At 40.0% G+C, this 20,319-nt stretch overlaps 1 protein-coding gene across 3 annotated transcripts in view; it reads left to right on the forward strand.

Moving 5' to 3' along the window:
* Positions 1-20,319, forward strand: part of LOC107829786 (vacuolar sorting protein 18) — a 75,428-nt gene that overhangs the window by 9,942 nt on the left and 45,167 nt on the right. For all 3 annotated transcript variants that reach the window (XM_075248223.1, XM_075248224.1, XM_075248225.1), the window contains 7 exons: positions 5,111-5,254; positions 5,347-5,466; positions 5,614-5,670; positions 6,387-6,446; positions 8,936-9,043; positions 17,675-17,817; positions 18,241-18,319. In XM_075248223.1, coding sequence (XP_075104324.1) covers positions 5,111-5,254; positions 5,347-5,466; positions 5,614-5,670; positions 6,387-6,446; positions 8,936-9,043; positions 17,675-17,817; positions 18,241-18,319 — 711 coding nt within the window. The remainder of the gene's footprint in view (positions 1-5,110; positions 5,255-5,346; positions 5,467-5,613; positions 5,671-6,386; positions 6,447-8,935; positions 9,044-17,674; positions 17,818-18,240; positions 18,320-20,319) is intronic.

The raw sequence follows: 20,319 nt of genomic DNA on the forward strand, positions 1-20,319 counted from the left end.
ACTTAAATGGTTTGGAAGCAATAATTTGAGTTATGCTTATATTCTTCCACTTCATCACTTTGGATATTCTTTAGCGTGCATCAAATCATATATGTGTCAGCCTTGTTCTGACGTAAATTTTAGCTGCTTCGTCACGAAGCTTCGATGCTTCATGACTTCATGATATGAAACAAATATTGGTTTGTTACACATGAAGAGATATGATGTAATTTCCCAAATGATGGTTCTAAAGTAGGTGTCAAGCTGAGAAAAGGTGGAGAATTTTTGAATTCAAGAAAAGAAAGACATTGCCCAAAAATCAGAACTCTATTTCGGTACAACGAGAAAGAGTTTACTATGGTCAATGCAGTGAGATTTGTGGAACTAATCATGCCTTTATGCCTATCATCTTAGAAGCTGTTCCTAGGAAAGATTATGGGTCTCGGGTATCCAACCAATTAATCCCACAAACCGGGGAAGCTTAAGCGGAAATGAAAGAGGAGGGTGAGGGAAGCCACTAAATTGAGGGCTTCGCTCGCTCGCTCTAACGCTCGTTTAGTAGACAGCGAGTGGAGTGCATAAGCCCCTTTAGAGATACGGGTGAGTACTACACGAGCTCGTAAGTAAAGTACAGAGCGAGCTTTGTCTACGAAGCAGAGCGACCTCATCTTGCTTGCTTCTGGCGAAGCTTCTAGCTCTAAATAATTGGAATTCTGGTATGGCAGGAATACTGTCGACCATTACGAGCGATAGCGAAGCCAAGCCATATAAAGGCGAGCATTCCTTATAGCAATAACAAACGGCCTATTTCAAGGACTCCTGAGTTGGTGATTTGTTACAAGGCAGCACATTACACATTAGCAGATGGATGCTATAAATTCCTCCGAAAAATCAGCGCTGTTGAGGGCAGCTGAACGAAAGGAAAGCGGGTAGGCCGCCTGGGTGAGACAAAACAGAATAATCTAACTGGAGGAGTGAAAGCCAGGATGGCTTGGTAAGCATCATTGGTTCATCAGAAGCCATCAAGCACGAAAGCAGCAAAGAGTGTGCTAGTGAGTCCCAAGCGAAGGAAAGAAGGACATGAGAGGCATAGAGAGGACTCAAGGACACGGAAAGCAATTAAGAAAATAAAAAGGAGCCTATTCATTGTTGCCGATATAGAGGCTGCTCTCCACGACGATGTTTATGTTCCTTGTGCAGTGGGGTTCTTAGTGGTTAAGCCGGGTGAAGATCCGAGAATAAAAGTGGTTCGTTTTGTTTCTATACGCAATTCAAGATTGCCTCGGCTTCTCCTTCCACCTTATTAAGCTTTGGACTTCCACCTTCACTGACCCGTGTGACGGGAATGAGTACCTATCCCTTACTGGAATCGAACCCGTGTCTTCGACATGAAAAGACGGGCCCTCGGCTATTGAGAGGACTCATATTGTCTTTCTTTTATTTACTGGAGTTTCTTGTTCCCGTGCCCCCTCGGTACCGAGACCCCCGGTAATCTCTTGCAGGGCGCACAAGGCTCAAAGCAGGCCAGGCGAGCTTCAAGCTTGGAAGATCAAGAAAAGCGAGAACGGGAACTCCTAGAGCGCCTAACCCGACTCTTACCTCCTCCTTGAGAAGAATGAGACATGGGAGATTGTTGATTTACCTCCTGGAAAGAAGACTGTGGGATCTAAATGTAAATGGGTATACACAGTGAAATTCCAGCCAAGTGGGGAGATTGAGAGATATAAAGCAAGTTGCTTCTATGTTCTTAGGAGCACTGGCCGCCATGGCCCAAACGAAAGTAAAAAGACTTCTAGCTCATGTAAGTTATATTCGTACTGATTTCTCATGTGGAACCATAGAAGGAATTCAATCACTACTAATTGGTATCTTACTTAAGCAATTCTGCTTATTCTTATTCTATCTTAGAAGAAATGGAACCCGAATTGGTACGGAAGTTGTAACATGGGAAAACCACGGAAAACACGACTTAATTGAATAACCCGGTGACCTACCAATTGTAGAAGTAGGATTTTTGGCAAGCAATAAGTACTGAATTCGTCAATTTGATGCGATAGAGGACTGGATGGGTTATCCAATTCGTCACTCAGTTGGTAGAGGTCAGAAAGGGTGGAGGAGGCCTCTCCAGCTGAGCTGGGCGTCGGGGCCCTGGATGCGCTAGCGATTGGCACATAGGAGAATGGTTAACTGTGCCCCGGAGATACTTTGAAATTGATTCTAAAAGAACCTATTTCACCAAGTAGTGCTAATTTCTCCCTTTTTATAGTATGGCTCCAGTGGCTACATTTATGTTAAGTCTTGTCTCTCTTATTGTGAGGCTTCCCTTCCCTTACTCTAGGGCTTTTCTTCTCTTCTTCTCTAAGGGCAGTGAAAGTCATATGATATAGGGCGTTTAAGAAGAGAGAATCGTTGGTTCCTTATAGTAATTTATTTATTTATCTTTTCTATCGTGACAACTCTAGTTCCATGCTCTTCCGTGCTCGTAGGTTGACTCACCTACCTAGCGCTCGGGAGGTTGTGCTCGACCGAAAGGGTAAGGGCAAAAATACTTGGATGGACGTATCATGGGGTGAAGGCACACTGTCATTACACGATGGGTAAGGTGCGGAGCTACACTCTAAAGACAGATTCATTAGATTCCGACCTTCCCGCTGCTCTGGGAGTTAGGTACAAGCTCTTTTTCCCCTTTCCTAACTGCAATTGTATGATCAAGATTAGATGTTTCAGGGTTAGTTTCACTTTCTTCATCTTGCTCAGGATCAGGTGAGAGCGCTGGAGGAAGGGGCTTCAGGTGGACTGATTTATTTGGAAGCAGTTCCCCTGGTAATTCCGAAACGATAAAGAATAAAGAAAGAAAGCTATGGGGAAAGATCCCCGCCTCCTCTTCAGACGTGTCCTCGACAACCTGGCATCTAAGCCTAAGTATTCCTCAATGACCGATAGCGTACAAGTATTTTGAGGGAAAGGTGAAAAGAACCCTATTTAGGGAATGCAATAAAGAACCTGACAGAAAAAGAATCACCTTGATACTAAACCAGATCGAGCCTGGGATCTTCTTGGAAATAGGAAGATCTAAGATAGGTGGCCAACCTCCTGGAGAGAGCGATGCAACCTCTCAATTGTCACCGCCTGGCCTCTCTTGCTACCACGGTAGCACCTAGTGTGGTTAGCACCAATCGTGTTCGGGCAACGAAAATTGGAAAGCTAAAAAGAAAGCCAGGGCGTCCGGTGGATGAAGTCTACCTTTGTAATGTCAGGCTGAAAAAGGGGAAGCCACAACTCTATTCCCGACTAGAAATCTATAAAGGACTTTAAGGGAGAGCTGCTCTCTCTATCTCAGCTGCTTTCCCTACTAGGGGCACAAGAGGCACTTTTTGTCTAAAGCCTACTTGCTCTCTATAGGCAATTCCTTTTTTTGTGGTTTGTGGAAATCTTTTACACCGATGTATCGTTCTCTCTCGACCAGGTCATCATAAGAAAATACTGAAAAATCTTTCCAAAGAGAAGGTATTAAACGTACTAGCAATGATTTTTGAGGAATTATTGATTCAAAACTTTCTATTGCTACACCCCTTTTCAACTATCTCAAATAGCCCCGGGGCACCATAGCATGTCGGGAAAAAGGGGGACATAGTGAACTTAACCACTCCCTTGGTTGGGGGCTGTGACTCCCTTATCCTTTCATTTTTTTGATTCCCAGGTCTTCATTGAGAAAGAGATTAAAAAGTTGATCCTGAAGATTCGCTTTTAACTCTAAAACTTTGATATCGAACAACTCATTATTTACCGCTGATAGAAATTCAATCGGAGTTCGGGTTTCATTTAAAAAGCTCGTCGCTCAACCACTGGATTCTACATTTCCTTCCTCCCCTCGCTCCATTTTGTTTCGCTCGTTTCCTCTTTCCTTCTGCGTGCAAAAAAAAGTTATGAGATTGGTTTTGTGTGCATTAGCGATCATCAAACCTGTGACATAGATAAGATTTACGTTCGTGCAGTTGGAATGAGTGGTCTTTAAGAGCCTGCTTTTGAGTCACCCGGTGAATTTACCAACCCTGTTCGACTTCATCGCTACGCTTGCAAGCACAATATCTGTCTCTTAGTCCTCTTTGGACAACCTTTAATCAGAGAAAGAAAACGTATATTCTATCAACCTTAGAGAGAATCTCTATTCTACACGGAAAAAGCGTATTCAACACAGACAGGCTCAGGGAAAACCCCTTATTCTTGAGAGATTCCCTCTCTATCTCTTTCGATCTATCAGAACAGATCAGGCTATCTATCAATCGATTTGAAAATAGCAGGCTCATCTCGCTTTTCGTTCATTTTCTCCACCAAAACATAGCCGCCATAATAAGAAGTAGGCGAAGCAGCTAGAAGTACTCGCTTCACGCCCTTGAATTATTATTCTTCTCATTTCGTAGTGCCGGTGCTGCTGTTGCCTGCGCGTAGGGCCGTCCCCCACTCCCGTCCCGGGGCTCTAAGGGGCTTTTGTTTTTGGAACAGACGGCAGTGTTTTGCTGACGCCTAAAATCAAGCTTTTTCTTTCAACAGAAATGGCCAACTGATACAAATTCTTAGCTTCAAACAGAATTTTGTTGAAGTCTTAGACCTAATAAGGCTAGCGACAATATCCTTAAATTTCTGTTGTCCGCGTACCTCTATTTCTCAGAGCTGGTATTGATGACTAAGTTTGTATTTAATCTTGAGATTCATCAACTGTACATTAATCTTAAGTTGACATAAAAGACTCCATTTGTTTCTCTTGATAGTATCTGCTTTCGCCAGCCATTATCCATAAATATTAATATATTTTTGAAGAATATTTTGGAAGACCACTGAGGATTTCATTTTCTATTGACTAGAAATCGACCTATAACAATGGGGGTAGATGTGATTGTATTGCATCCTTAATCCTCCTATCTTTTGCAATATCTATCTTGTTCTACATTGTTAAATATGAGGATGAGAAAGGTCCTCCCTTTACCAAATTAAAGAAGACAGAGAAACAACGATTTAGGACAGGGGCAAGAACCTGAATGTGCAATTATTGAGCAAAAACACTTTATTCTGAAGGATGGACATTTCGCCATTAAATACCTTGTATAGTTATGCTATAGTTTACGTCTTGTAGGTGGTGAACAGGATAAGTGAACAAATAGTAGAAGAACTTTATTTTGATCAGACACCTGACGCAGTTTCAAGAGGTATTTTTGGCTTATGTAGTGATGCCTCAGCTGGGTTGTTTTATGCATATGACCAAAATTCCATCTTCCAGGTGCGGTAATAGTCATTATCTGAATCTTGTGTGATGTGGTAGTACCCATTAAATTTCTGCTTCAGTTTCTGAAATCGACAAACTGAATTTAGGTGTCTGTAAATGATGAAGGCCGTGACATGTGGAAAGTGTACTTGGACTTAAAAGAATATGCTGCAGCTTTGGCTAATTGTCGTGATGCCCTGCAGAGAGACCAAGTTTATCTGGTTCAGGTCGCGGCTGATTTGGACTTATTCTTTTCCCCTGGGATATATGCTGCAATATTATCTCCTAAAATGTCATAAACAAAAGAAACTATATTGCTTGTGAGGCTGAATTTTTTCTTTTGGCTTTTTCATCATAGACCTAATGTTATGCAGGCTGAAGCTGCTTTTGCTGCCAAGGAGTTCCTCAGAGCTGCATCATTCTATGCAAAAGTAATTATTCTACTTATTTGTTTTTCCTTCATTTTGTGTTCTTTGTCATTTTCCACTTTAAATGCTTTTCAAATCTTTCAGTTTCCATTTATGCTCTGTTCTTTGTTTTGTTTTTTGTACTTTGCTAAAATTGATCCTTGTTTTCCAATTATTAATTTCCTTGCGACCAGCAAAAGGGATATTTCCACAAACTGCTGTAGCAATCAATGTCGATGTCTACTCTGTTTTACAAAGACCACTGGAAATTTCTTCCTGATAAATAAAAATACTTTCTTCAATAATACCCCGAGGGAAAACCAATAATCCCTCCTTAAGAAGGTCAGCTACAGATAATCCCTAAAATTTTCATTAGTATCAATTTGATTATCATCTTGAGTATTTCCTCGTAAAAACTAATGTTCTCTGCATAAAACTTCTGTCCCTAACATTTTCAATACTATATCAATTTGATTATCGTCTTGAATATATCCTTGTAAATGTATTGATTATCATCTTGAATATTTCCGCGTAAAAAGCATGTTTTCAGCATTAAAATTGTTTCCTTTGGCGTATTTATTGCTTGAGGAAGAATGACATAAACGGTGTTGAGGCAGCTTCCCTTTTATGTCCCTTTCTTCTCTTTTCTTTTACTATGTTTGACATAGTAGGCTTGCTAGTAATCCGTATTTATTCCTAGAACTGGAGCCCTTTCTAATGCAAGGAAATGATTGTTGCAGATTAACTATGTGTTATCATTTGAAGAGATCTCATTGAAGTTCATTAGCATAAGTGAACAGGTATGACTATTCTATCCGAGAACACTGATTTATGGTGATGCAAGAATAAATTTTTTTTCACTTATTGGCAAAAAACAACAACAACATACCCAGTATTATCCCACATCGTGGGGGTCTGGGGAGGGTAGTGTGTACGCAGACCTTACCCCTACCTTGTGAAGGTAGAGAGGCTGTTTCCAATAGACCCTCGGCTCAGAAACATAAGCACCACATTAATTAAAAAGATAGACAATGAGGGACAACACCAAAAAGCCATGTAAAAGTAGCATAGAAACAACACGATAATAAGATAATCAAAATGAAAGAAAATGACGGGTATTCATAGAAACCTACTACCAACAGAATGCGAGAGTGCGTACTAATCCTATTGGTATGAACAATCTACCACCTATCCTACTACCCTAATCCTCGACCTCCACACCTTCCTATCAAGGGTCATGTCCTCGGTTAGCTGAAGTTGCGTCATGTCTTGCCTAATCACCACTCCCCACTTCTTCTTCGGCTTACCTTTACCTCTCCGTTGGCCCTCTAATGTCAACTTCTCACACCTCCTCATCGGGGCATCTGTGCTCCTCATTTTCACATGTCCAAACCAGTGTTGTCAAAGGCGCGCTTAAATCGCGCTTAAGCCCTGAAGCAAGGCTCAAAACATGTTGAGCGCTTCGCTTCGCTTTGTGGGCGCTTCAGTGTCGCATCAAGGCTCTAAGACATACTTTTCCTTGTCAATGAGTGTAATCCTGAAAAGGTGACATTAAGCAATTGATATTTCACTATTCATAATTTTTTTTTAAATTTCTTTGTCCATATATTTGTTATTCATGCTTATAATTATTGGTCTTAGACTACATATACAAATTTTTACTTTTTCTCCAGTTGCGCCTTTTTTCTTTAAAGCCCACGCTTTATTTGCGCTTAGTGCTTAAAGCCCCAACGGACCTTAGAGCTTTTTTACGCTTTTCGCTTTTGATAACACTGGTCCAAACCACCTAAGCCTCGCTTTCCGCATCTTGTCCTCAATGGGGGCCACACCCACCTTGTCGCGAATAACCTCATTCCTGATCCTATCTAACCTGGTGTGCCCGCACTTCTATCTCAACATCCTCATCTCTGCTACCTTCATTTTCTGGATATGGGCAATCTTGGCAGGCCAATACTCAGCCCCATATAACATAGTCGGTCTGACCACCACTCTGTAGAACTTACTTTTAAGTTTTGGTGGCACCTTCTTGTCACATAAAAACACCAGAAGCGAGTCTCCATTTCATCTATCCCGCCCCAATACGATGTGTGACATCTTCATCAATCTCCCCATCCCCCTGAATAATAGACCCAAGGTACTTAAAACTACCTCTACTAGGGATGACTTGCGAGTCCAGCCTCACCTCCCTTTCCCCTCCCTGAGTCTCACAACTGAACTTACACTCCAAGTATTCTGTTTTGGTCCTACTCAGCTTGAAACCTTTTAGACTCCAGGGTCTGCCTCCACACCTCTAACCTCGCGTTCACACCGCCTCGCGTCTCGTCAATCAATACAATATCATCTGCAAATAAGAGGTTAAATTTATCTGAATTTGACTGATCTTGCTCATTTGAAGCAATGATCTGTAGTAGTAACTACACTCATATCTATAAAGGAATATTACTTTCCCCACTGTTCCATTTTCAAGACTCAGGTTTTTAGTCTGTAGAAACTTCTTAGAACTTTCATATTTCACATTTGGAGTCCGTTGCAGCGACTCATTTTAGGTTACTGCATTTAGTGTTGAGTTACTTATATGAAATTATTGCTTCTGAAACCCAGACATAGCATACCGAATTTTTATTGGTCTGTCAACTGTTAAAATACTAAACATATTGATAAACATGTTTATTTTTGATAAGGTAATAAATATTATTGAGTGAAGGGCGAATTGAAAACACCTGTATACAAGAGGTATACCCATGTTTATTTTACACAGTCTACACCAGGACTTGACTCTTGAGTGATGCTGTTGCTTTTGTCTGCTGATTATAGAATAGATATTCCAGTATTCTTTTTGGAACTTCTTTGTACTGATGTGCTGTACCATCTTAGTGCTGGTTGTTAATGAAACTTTTTATTGTTTACTGATTAGAAAAAATTCTAGTAGTTTAGAACCATTGAAATTTAATTTCTCGTAATTGTCTTCTTGCTTAGTAGTCCTATGTATGTCATACTATGAAGCAATTTTTCTTTATGAAGATAATGACACTATCTTTGCGTATATATGCCATCCTCTTTTTACAACAAATCTCTAGTTTCATCTTAGTTCTGATCCTTATTGCTGTCTTCATATCCAGCCACTATTAAATTTTCCTCATGTTATAATGAGAGGTATTTCTTGGTCTATGGCTGATTTTTTTTTTTTTTCAGTTTCTGACTTGTAATATCTGCAACTTTGAAAAGAAAAACAGCCGCAAATAATAGAATTACTTGGAAATTTCCAGGATATGACACCCTTTGCTTGCAGGATGCATTGAGAACATTTCTCCTGCGGAAGCTTGATAATCTTTCAAAGGATGAAAAGTGCCAAATAACAATGATTTCCACATGGGCAACTGAATTATATCTTGATAAGGTTCATCTCTTTTTGAACTGAGTTTGTTTGATTAAAGTTTGTTATTTTTCTTTTCCCTGGTTTCACCAACTGTAAATATGTTCTGAATGCTAGCCTTATAAATATCTCTGTTTCCAGTTCCTATTATGTGTGGATGATAGGTCTCCTGGATCATCCAATGTACAACATGTCTTTGCCACCCGTACTGGTGTCTGGCACAGAGGTTGGAGAAAGTACTAAGTAATATTCTATAGGGCATGGGAAGGTAAAAGAGTACCATCTTATTAATTGGAAAACAGTGACCTTCCTAATAAGGAAGGTTTAGTGGTTAGGAACTTGAGGGTATTTAGTAGAGCCATACTAAGAACATGAATTTGGAAGTTCTTTGAAGGATCAAGCGTTGCGGTCATTGTTTAAAAGATGGAGCCCAAATTGGGATAGAGAACCAATCAATGATGCATCCACATGGAAAGCTCTATGAAGGAGTATAATGAAAGGCAAAGTAGGAACTGGTCTGCTTCTGGAAGCAGAAATGGTCTGTGAGGATATGAGAAAGATTGGAAGAATGCTCAAGACAACTGTCTTATGCTTGAAGTCTGTTATGGACACACTTTACCATGTATGTTGTGCTTCTAATCAGATGTAGGACACTAGTCTTTACGTTAATCCATTTTTACATATTTAACTAAGGCTAACTTTCTAACAAACTGTATGTTGATAAAAAACAACTGTATGTACCCAATGGAACATTGATTAGTATACAGGATTCTACTGTGACCTTGCTACTGCCTGTGAGAAGTGTGTACTTTATTCGACAGAATGAGTTAATGGACTGGATAAATCGTATCTCTTGCGAGCTCTCTCTGATGATTCACGGGTTCCCTATTTGATCTTGTAAGGAGAAGGACATTAACATTCCCTTTGCACTTTCCTTGGTTACCCATAGGTCCTTGTGCCGGTGAAAGGCATCAGATTGGAAAGCTCAAAATTGCATTGCCAGTGGAGTGTTTCATGATTGAATTAGCAGTAACAGTTCCAGCTCAGTTGGCCTGGTTTGGCCCAACCCGGTGGGTTCTGGTTTGGACCGTGAAAATGTAAAACAAACGTTGGTTAAAGTCAGATTGTGGGTGGTGACACTTTAGTGTACCCCCTATAGTGCTTAGGCATGCGTCTCATCACCCATGAGCTCTCTCTTTATAAGAGCAGTACTAGACACCAAAAGTAGTTGGTAAGCTGATAATATATTGTTAAAAGACGTTCTGAATGAAGGTCTAGTGATCAGGTATAGGAAATAAAATATTTACTAGAGTCATCTCCAAGCGGAGGGGGAGTCTTATTTATTTGCTCTTTCTTTATGGTGCAAACACATACCCGGATCAGCCTGGTTCTTCTCATTCCCCCCGGACGGGGCCTACTCCCCATCCTCACCATTCTCTTATCATTCAAGAAAAGATCTCGCAGGATCCAATTTTTTCTGCTGTAGTGACTTAAGAGCAAAAACAATGGGAAGACCTTATTTCGTCCCAGGAGTGGTGGTTAACAGATTGCCATTTCACAAGAAAACTATTTTTTGAAAACTTAAAATTACATCTTTTCATATAAATGAAAATTTTAAGATGGGTTTTAAACCTGATTGGTAAGTTTTACTTGGAAAAAGGCACAAGTACACCCCTCAAACTTGTCCCAGACAGTTATACACCTAAACTTTGTGAGCGGCCTAATTCCCCTCTTCTTGTTCAAAGTGGAACTGTGAGAAAGCACGGGAGAAAATATATTATTGATATTAGATGATAAATACAATACAAGAGGTCCTTATTTATAGCTATATACTACAAGGAAAAATTTCTCCTCTTCCAATGTGGGACAAGACTACATTATACATATCTATAAACTAACACTCCCCCTCAAGCCGGTGCATACACATCATATGTACCGAGCTTGTTACACATGTAACTAATACGAGAACCAGTAAGAGACTTAGTGAAAATATCTGCTAGTTGATTATTCGACTTTACAAACTTTGTAATAATATCTCCTGAAAGTATTTTTTCTCTGACAAAGTGACTGTCGATCTCAATGTGTTTAGTCCTCTCATGGAACACCGGATTTGACGCAATATGAAGAGCAACTTGGTTATCACACACTAGTTCCATTCCATCTTGCTGATTTCTCCGAACTTTAACTCCTTGAGCAACTGCTTGACCCAAACTAACTCACACGTCGCCATAGCCATGGCCCGATATTCGGTTTCGGCGCTAGATCTAGCAACTACATTCTGTTTCTTGCTCTTCCACGAGACCAAATTACCTCCTACTAGAACACAATATCCAGACGAAAAACGTCTATCAAAAGGTGATCCTGCCCAATCAGCATCTGTGTACCCAACAATCTGCTCGTTGCCTCGATCCTCGAATAGTAATCCTTTGCCTGGAGCTGACTTTATATACCAAAGAATGCGAACAACTGCATCCCAGTGACTATCACAGGGAGAATCCATAAACTGACTTACAACACTCACCGGAAAAGAAATGTCAGGTCTAGTCACTGTGAGGTAATTCAATTTGCCAACTAACCTCCTATATCTCGTAGGGTCTCTAAGAGGCTCCCCCTGTCCAGGCAGAAGCTTAGCATTCAGATCCATGGGAGAGTTAATAGGTCTGCAACCCATCATTCCAGTCTCCTCAAGAATGTCTAAGGCATACTTCCGCTGTGAAATAACAATACCTAAGCTAGACTGAGCGACCTCAATACCTAGAAAATACTTCAATCTGCCCAGATCCTTAGTCTGGAAGTGCTGAAAGAGATGTTGCTTCAGATTAGTAATACCATCCTGATCATTACCAGTAATAACAATATCATCAACATAAACCATTAGATAAATACACAGATTAGGAGCAGAATGCCGATAAAACACAGAGTGATCAGCCTCACTACGAGTCATGCCGAACTCCTGAATAATTGTGCTGAACTTACCAAACCAAGCTCGAGGGGACTGTTTCAAACCATATAGTGACCTGCGCAATCTGCACACACAACCATTAAACTCCCCCTGAGCAACAAAACCAGGTGGTTGCTCCATATAAACTTCTTCCTCAAGATCACCGTGGAGAAAAGCATTCTTAATGTCTAACTGATAAAGAGGCCAATGACGTACAACAGCCATGGACAAAAAGAGACGAACAGATGCTACTTTAGCCACGGGAGAGAAAGTATCACTATAATCAAGCCCAAAAATCTGAGTATATCCTTTTGCAACAAGACGAGCCTTAAGCCGATCAACCTGGCCATCCGGGCCGACTTTGACTGCATAAACCCAACGACAACCAACAGTAGACTTACTTGCAGGAAGAGGAACAAGTTCCCAAGTGTCACTCGCATGTAAAGCAGACATCTCGTCAATCATAGCATGTCGCCATCCTGGATGAGATAGTGCCTCACCTGTAGACTTAGGGATAGAAACAATGGACAAAGAAGATATAAAAGCATAATGTGATGACGACAGACGATGATAACTTTAACCGATATAGTGGGGATTAAGATTAAGTGGATCGTACACCTTTGCGGAGCCCAATTGGTTGACTAAGAGGAGACAAGTCCGCAGTAGGTGCAGAATCTAATGCGGGGCGTGAATCACCTGGGCCTGATGATGGATGTGGACGACGATGATAAGTCAAGAGTGGTGGAACTGCAGAAGGTTGAACTGGATTATGTGGAGGAACTGGAGCTATAGGTGGTGGAGCTACAACCAGAGCTGTAGGTGGTGGAACTGGAGCTATAGGTGGTGGAGCTACAACCAGAGCTGAATAATCATCAATGAAACTGACAAAGTAGCGGAATCCCAAGGTGGAACTGACCCGACTAGGACCCCAAACATCTGAATGGACTAAAGTAAAAGGCGACTCTGCTCGATTATCAAGACGCCGAGGGAAATGAGAGCGGGTATGCTTACCGAGCTGACATGACTCACACTCTAGAGCTGACAAGTGAGATAAACCAGATACCATTTTCTGAAGTTTTGACAAACTGGGATGTCCCAACCGTTCCTGTAATAAATCTGGTGAATCAGTAACAGGACAAGTTGTAAAAGGAAGACAAGATGTGAGTCCATGTGATTTAGCAAGGATAAGGTAATAAAGTCCGTTTGATTCACGCCCGGTACCAATGATCCGCCCCGTACTGCGTTCCTGTATAAAAACATGGTCATCAAGAAATAAAACAACGCATTTAAGTGATTTGGCTAAGCGACTAACATCTATGAGATTAAAAGGACTATTGGGAACATAAAGGACTGAATCTAAATGTAAGAAAGGAAGTGGGCTTGCTTGACCTATTGCAGTTGCCATGGTTTGAGACCCATTGGCCATTGTGACTTTTGGAAGAGATTGAGAATACGAAATAGTAGTGAAAAGAGATTTGTTACCAGAAATATGATCTGATGCACCTGAATCAATGACCCAAGACTCAGAGGATGAAGATTGGGAGAAACAAGTCACGCTATTACCTGTTTGAAGAACAGAAGCTATCTCAGAAGATGTCTGATTACATGCTTTATACTGAAGGAACTCAATATACTCTGCTAAAGAAACTATCCGACTATTCAAAGCATCGGTTCCCATGTCGCTACAATTTGTAGTAGTAGGGTTAACTTGAAATAGTGAAAATAAGTAACTCCTGTGAGAAAACTAAAGAAATAGCTTGAAAAACACTGTTTACAGCAGGAAAACAGAACATTGTTCTGTGCCGGAAACATGCCGGAAACACTGTAGCTCGCCGGAAAATTCCAAAGTTGTCGGAATTTGTTGTAACCAGGATGGATAGACTCGGAATTCCTTTGCGAGCAAGCTCTCCTGAAGAAATATTTTCAAAAAATGGCCAGAAAGGTCACTGTTCACGCTGGAAAAATATAAAAGTGGCCGGAATTTGATTTTAATTAAATGGGTAGGCTCAGAATTTTGAGGAGACCACACTATCCTGAAGAAGCTTCGCGAAAAAATGGTCGGAAAGTGGCCGGAACCCTCGCCGGAAAAGTTGTTGCCGGCGCGTGGAGGAGCGTGGCGGCTTTTCTGCCATATAAAATTTCAGGGGTTGGTTGTCGGAAGGTGATCTACCTCGTGGTGGTGTTGGTTTTAGCACAACACCGACAGAAAGTGACTTTCACTTAGACAAGCCTTAGGTCACCGGAAAAATTGCACGATGACTAAGTTCTTTCTTCCCGGTTAACGCTGGAATGACACACATCGATCTTTTCTCACTAATGCTCTGATACCATGTGAGAAAGCACGGGAGAAAATATATTATTGATATTAGATGATAAATACAATACAAGAGGTCCCTATTTATAGCTATACACTACAAGGAGATATTACTCCTCTTCCAATGTGGGACAAGACTACACTATACATATCTGTAAACTAACACTCCCCCTCAAGCCGGTGCATACACATCATATGTACCGAGCTTGTTACACATGTAACTAATACGAGAACCAGTAAGAGACTTAGTGAAAATATCTGCTAGTTGATCATTCGACTTTGCTGTTGCTGGCAAACTCTATGATTGGTGGACCCATCTCCTTCTCTCGGTTTCTCTACCGCTAATCACTCTTTCTCAAATTCATTTCTTAGTCGAAAAGCCAAAACTCTAGGTCTGAAAAGAAAAAAAACCAAAACTCTGGATTTGAAAAGGGAAAAATCCAAAACTTTGCTCGTCGCTGGCAAGCTCCGTATTCACTGGACCCATCTCCTTCTCTTCTATTTGCTAATTATATCATTCTCTCTCAAATCCATCTTTTAGTCAGAGAATTAAACTCTAGATTTGAAAAGGGAAACCAAAACTCCAATCCCAAAAGGAAATTGCCACAAGCTAAGTTGCTCGGACTCGGGTGCGGGTGTCCGATACGGGTGCAGATCTAGAGGTCAGATCCTTCATGATCTAAATTTCGGAGGTACGGATCCAGGTACGGATACGTGTGCGGGGATTCGGCTAAAAATAATTCAATTATTTAAAAATAAAGTTATAAAAATATGTCTAAATTATGAGACATTATGTGAAAAACTTACAAGGTATTCCGAGAAGGAGAAAATATTGAACAAGAGTAGAATTTTAGGAGATAAAAGGAAAAGGACTGATATAGAAATTTATATATACAAGGTATTCCATTTTCTTCCATATCACCCTAGCTTTTGATTTGTTTTTAAAAATCATTGTATCTGTCCCAAATTTCTCCGTTGATTTTGTTCAAAGTACCCAAAATCGGTTGACCAAATCCGACACGGATCCCACACCCATACCCACACCCACGTCGTGTCGACACGGGTGCGGCACTGAAAGTGAAGAGTCCGAGCAACTTAGACCAGAAGTGCTAGCAAACTCCATTGTCGGCAAACCAATCTCCTTCCCTTTTTCTTTACCCAAAACACCTCTCTTCTCCCTCTCATCTCCTTTTCTTCTACCAAACTCTTAAACTCCATGTCTGAAAGGAAAAGCTTGGTTGGAGAACCAAAACTCCGGCACACATCCATTTTTCGAGGAAGAAAGAAAGATGAAAAGTCTTTAACGGTATATACACGTGACGACACGTAGATAGCATTGCCTACCACAAGTCTGCTTGTCCATGCCTCAAGGTGATAATAGTTTCACTTTGGACAAGTATAGAGGTCATAGGCGCTTACTTTAGATTTGGGATTTTTAATGCTTTTTCCCATTTTTACTTCCTATAATTAGCTTAAATATAGTAATTTGAATTCTTTTGTCCTAATAGTCATTGTTTGTAGCTATTTTTAATTGCATTACATGTGAAAACTTTTCTTAGCGCCTTTGTTCGTTAAGGTCCACATGTTAGTTCAGCTTTGTGCTCAAAGCCCCACTGAAATTTGGCATTTTTTTTGTGCTTTTTGCTTTTAACTACTTTGGTTCATTGGTGAAACCCTCAAGAGTGGGGGCTAATAACATGCGATTTGCGTTTGACAAGTTGCATTCTTTTTATGTTTTTTTTAGCCTCAGTCTTTAGTAGAACCAAGAGGTTACGGGTCAAGCCGTGGAAACCTCTTGCAGAAATCTAAGGTAATATTGTATACAATAAATCCTTTGTGGTCTTGATCTTCCTCAAGCGCCGTGTATAATGGAAGTTTAGCACACAATGCTGTCCTTTTTTTAGCCTTTCGTAGGAGCTACTGCGGTCAAGTTCTGGATCTGCCCCTGCTAAGCCACGGGCTAACTTCTGACTCAGTGTTAATCATTTTTGTCACTTAACAAATCTTTATATCAAATAGAGTTACTACACTAGTTATTGCTAGAGTTCTAGGTCGGAGGATTAAGAGTGGAAAAGTAACTGGGGTGTTGACTGATCACCATTAACAAACTCAGAAAAGAATAAGCACTCTAAATGGAAAATGTATGTGGATATGAAGCTTTTAAATATATTTAAATGCTTTGGTTTTGGGTGTTAAAATGTTGAGTGTTGTGTTAGTGTGTTGAAATAGAATATAAGAAATGACGAAGCGTTATTTTTGTAAGTTAGATATCGTCCACTCTCGACAAATAACAGATGTATTGTATCTGACACTTGTAATTTGGTGTCTTTATTCATCAGGTCATCAAATCATTTATATATTTCTTTCCTTCTCTTATTTTCTCATATGATGTCAGAATCTTTATGATCGTAGTAGAGACCAAGTAACTTTCAAGCTTTTACCTATTGGCTGGTCGTTCGACAAATGTATTTCTTTTTTCACTCTTCTTATATCTTTCGGCGTCTGCTTTGAGTATCTAAATATGCATCGATAGCGAACTCTTTTTTCTTGTACAAAATACATACTCCATATTTTAATTCTGGGATTGTACTAAATTACTAAATTGAGTTGGATTAAATTTTTGTTTTGTAAGAAAGTGTTTTTAATTCTAGTGGCAGTTTTCAGAATATGAAAATTCGTCGAGTATAATTGCAAATGAATGATGTACTTTTATGATATTAGTAAAATTTTTAAAGTTTTATACTTTGCTCCAAGTTGTCATAATTATTAAATTTTTTGTTCGATTGGTTTGTCTATATAAATGAAAAAGATGAATAACCCGAACCGAAACTCAAAATAGATTAAACCGGCCAAATATATACCATATTTGGACCGTATAAATTGCAACACATCTATGTTCTAAGCACTGGCACCTGGAACTCCAAATCCTGGATCCGCCTCAGCGCTTCAACATTGAATCTCTCTGAAACCTCTTGGTTGGACTTTGATTGTTTTTGGCAACTTTCTGTTATTCAGACGACTATTTATTTTTCTATGTTTCTCCATCTTGAGTTTGAGGATGGAAGTTATAATGTTCAATTTTAATCGGATATCAAAATCTAGAATGTTTAAAATATTAAACTTTAAGTTAGATATTGTCATATTTACAAGTATCATAATTGTATTGTGTCTGACACCTGACACCTATATATTGGTCCGTCATTCGTACCAAATGACTAAATCATCAATAGCTCTCTCTTACGCTCTCATAATGTGATATGAGGAAGCTGAACATTATGGAATGATTCCACTTATCCGTCTTCAGACCAAAGTGTATTCTTTAAGTGATTACATGGTGGCTGTTATTTGAACATAGATGATTGGCCTTTTCTAGATTTGATTTCGTACATCTTGTTTGCAGATCAATCGGCTGCTTCTGGAAGATGACAGTGCGTTGGACAGTAATAATACCGAGTACCAATCACTCATTAAGGAGTTTCGTGCTTTCCTAAGTGACTGCAAGGATGTATTGGATGAAGCAACCACAATGAAGCTACTAGAAAGGTAGCTTATCTGGCAATTGATCTCTTGCTTGGTTTAGAATCTGATTCTTATAAATTTCTACTCTTTACAGTCCAATTACTCATCTTTTTTATCTCCTCCTCCTCCAAGAAACATAGTACGTATTTTTCATATCATGCTAATTGCTGATTGTAAAAGTGAGCATGTCACAGTCTCACTTCGCGTACGTGTTTGACATTTTAAGTGCTGTGACCCGCAACCTTTTTCAAGCTGAAATCTCATGAAACAATATGAAATCTATTGTTATCTAGGGAAAAGAAAGAAGGAACTCTTTAGAAGGACTCTTTCTTTGTAAAAGTTCAGTGTTCTTCCCTTCATATATTTGTCATTTGTTCCTTCCCTAATATGTTGTAATAGTTTTTGGCTGACCTTTTGTCCCCTTTGTTGTTATTTTTTCTGTTGTAGCTACGGTAGGGTTGACGAATTAGTGTTCTTTGCTAGTCTAAAGGAGCAATACGAAATTGTGCTTCTCCACTACATTCAGGTTTGTTCTTTTTATGTATCTTTTGAGATGCCGGTTTACTTCATTGGCTTGTCTTTTTTCATTTGTTAAATAATTTCTTATCTCCACATTCATGCTGTTCTTTATTTTTGTAAGTGGTTGCCAGAGGAATGTTTATGATTTTGGATACTTGTCTTGTTTTCCCTTTGTTTGGAGAAAATTATTTCCCTCCACAATCAGAGGTGGAATGTTGTCTTTCATGCTAGAGTTTCTTCTTAGATCTGGTGTATAATAGAATTCTCGCAAGTATTCCTGTCGGATGTCATTAGATTGCAAAACGGCAACCTTATTATTGGGGCTTCCTCGTGTGGGGCTTTCAACTATTTTATGCAATGAGAGATATGAGATATTCCCCTTGACCTATGTGTTATTCATGAGGTCAATGTCAACGGATAGACTACGGCCACTATGAAATCTGTTAGTTTACAACTATGTATATAGTGTAGTCTTGTCCCACATTAGTAGAGGAGTAGTATGTCCTTGTATAGTATAGCTATAAATAAGGACCTCTTGTATTGTATTGAACATCCAATATCAATAACATATTTTCTCCCGTGCCTTCTCACATGTTATCAGAGCAATTGTGGGAGACTTATCGCTGTACATAAATTCCAGCGATTCCGGTAAAGAGAAATCAGTACTTTTTTAAGGCTGTTTTGCATCTGCTTCATCTCGTATTGTGCAAAATCCAACACTACCACAAGAGTCGTCACTGCCCGGCGACCAAACCCCAGTGAAAATCTCCGGCAACCTCCTCCTCACGCGCCACCAGAAGCTCACGCGCGTGAGCTCACGCTCCGGCGCGTACGACCACTTCCGACCATTTTTTGAAGATCTTACTTCAGAACAGTTGGGTCGCCTGGTATTTTCGATCCTACCCTTACTGTTTTCATTTCATTCTGACCACTTTGAGTTTTTTTCCGGCAGCTACAGTACTATTCCGTCAGCTACAGTAGATTCCGGCAACTACAGTATTTCATTATTCTGTTTTTGTGTTTCCGTACTCTGTTTCAGTGGATTACAGTTGATTCTTTCTCTTATTTGGTAATAATTTGCAATAATGTCTTTGGGATTTGATGCTTTTGTGTCTAGAAACATGAGTTCTGGAAGCTCTAGTGCTATTATTACCTCGGAACCTTTAATGGGAGGTTCAAACTACTTGGGCTTCATCTGTCGAGTTGTGGTGTAGAGGTCAAGGTGTTCAAGATCATCTAATCAAACAGTCTAGCGAGATGAAAAGGCAATAGCGCTTTGGGCAAAAAAAATCGATGCTCAGTTATGTAGCATCTTGTGGCGATCTATTGATTCCAAGTTGATGCCCTTGTTTCGTCCATTCCAGACATGTTATTTGGTTTGGGCAAAGGCACGTACCTTATACACTAATGACATATCTCGCTTCTATGATGTGATATCGCGGATGACAAACTTAAAGACGCAGGAATTAGATATGTCTACTTACTTGGGTCAAGTACAGGCAGTCACAGAGGAATTTGAGAAGTTGATGCCAGTTTCTACTAGTGTTGAAAAACAACAAGAGCAGCGTCAGAAGATGTTTCTCGTTCTTACCCTCGCTGGACTTCCTAATGATCTTGATTCAGTACGCGACCAGATTTTGGCTAGTCCGACTGTCCCGACAGTTGATGAATTATTCTCTCGATTACTCCGCCTTGCTGCAGCACCAAGTCCACTAGTGATCTCATCACAAATACTTGATTCCTCTATTCTTGCATCCTAGACAGTGGATGTTCGGGCATCTCAAACTATGGAGCATAGACGAGGAGGAGGTTGTTTTGGAAGATCTAAACCCAAGTGTTCTTATTGTCACAAACTTGGACACACTCGTGAAATGTGCTATTCCTTACATGGTCGTCCACCCAAAAATACTTACATTGCTCAGACCGAGACTTCAGGTAACCAGGGATTTTCTTTATCTAAAGAAGAATATAATGAGCTCCTTCAGTATCGAGCAAGTAAGCAGACAT

Source organism: Nicotiana tabacum, chromosome 24, assembly GCF_000715075.1.
Source record: "Nicotiana tabacum cultivar K326 chromosome 24, ASM71507v2, whole genome shotgun sequence".
Classification (NCBI taxonomy): domain Eukaryota; kingdom Viridiplantae; phylum Streptophyta; class Magnoliopsida; order Solanales; family Solanaceae; genus Nicotiana; species Nicotiana tabacum.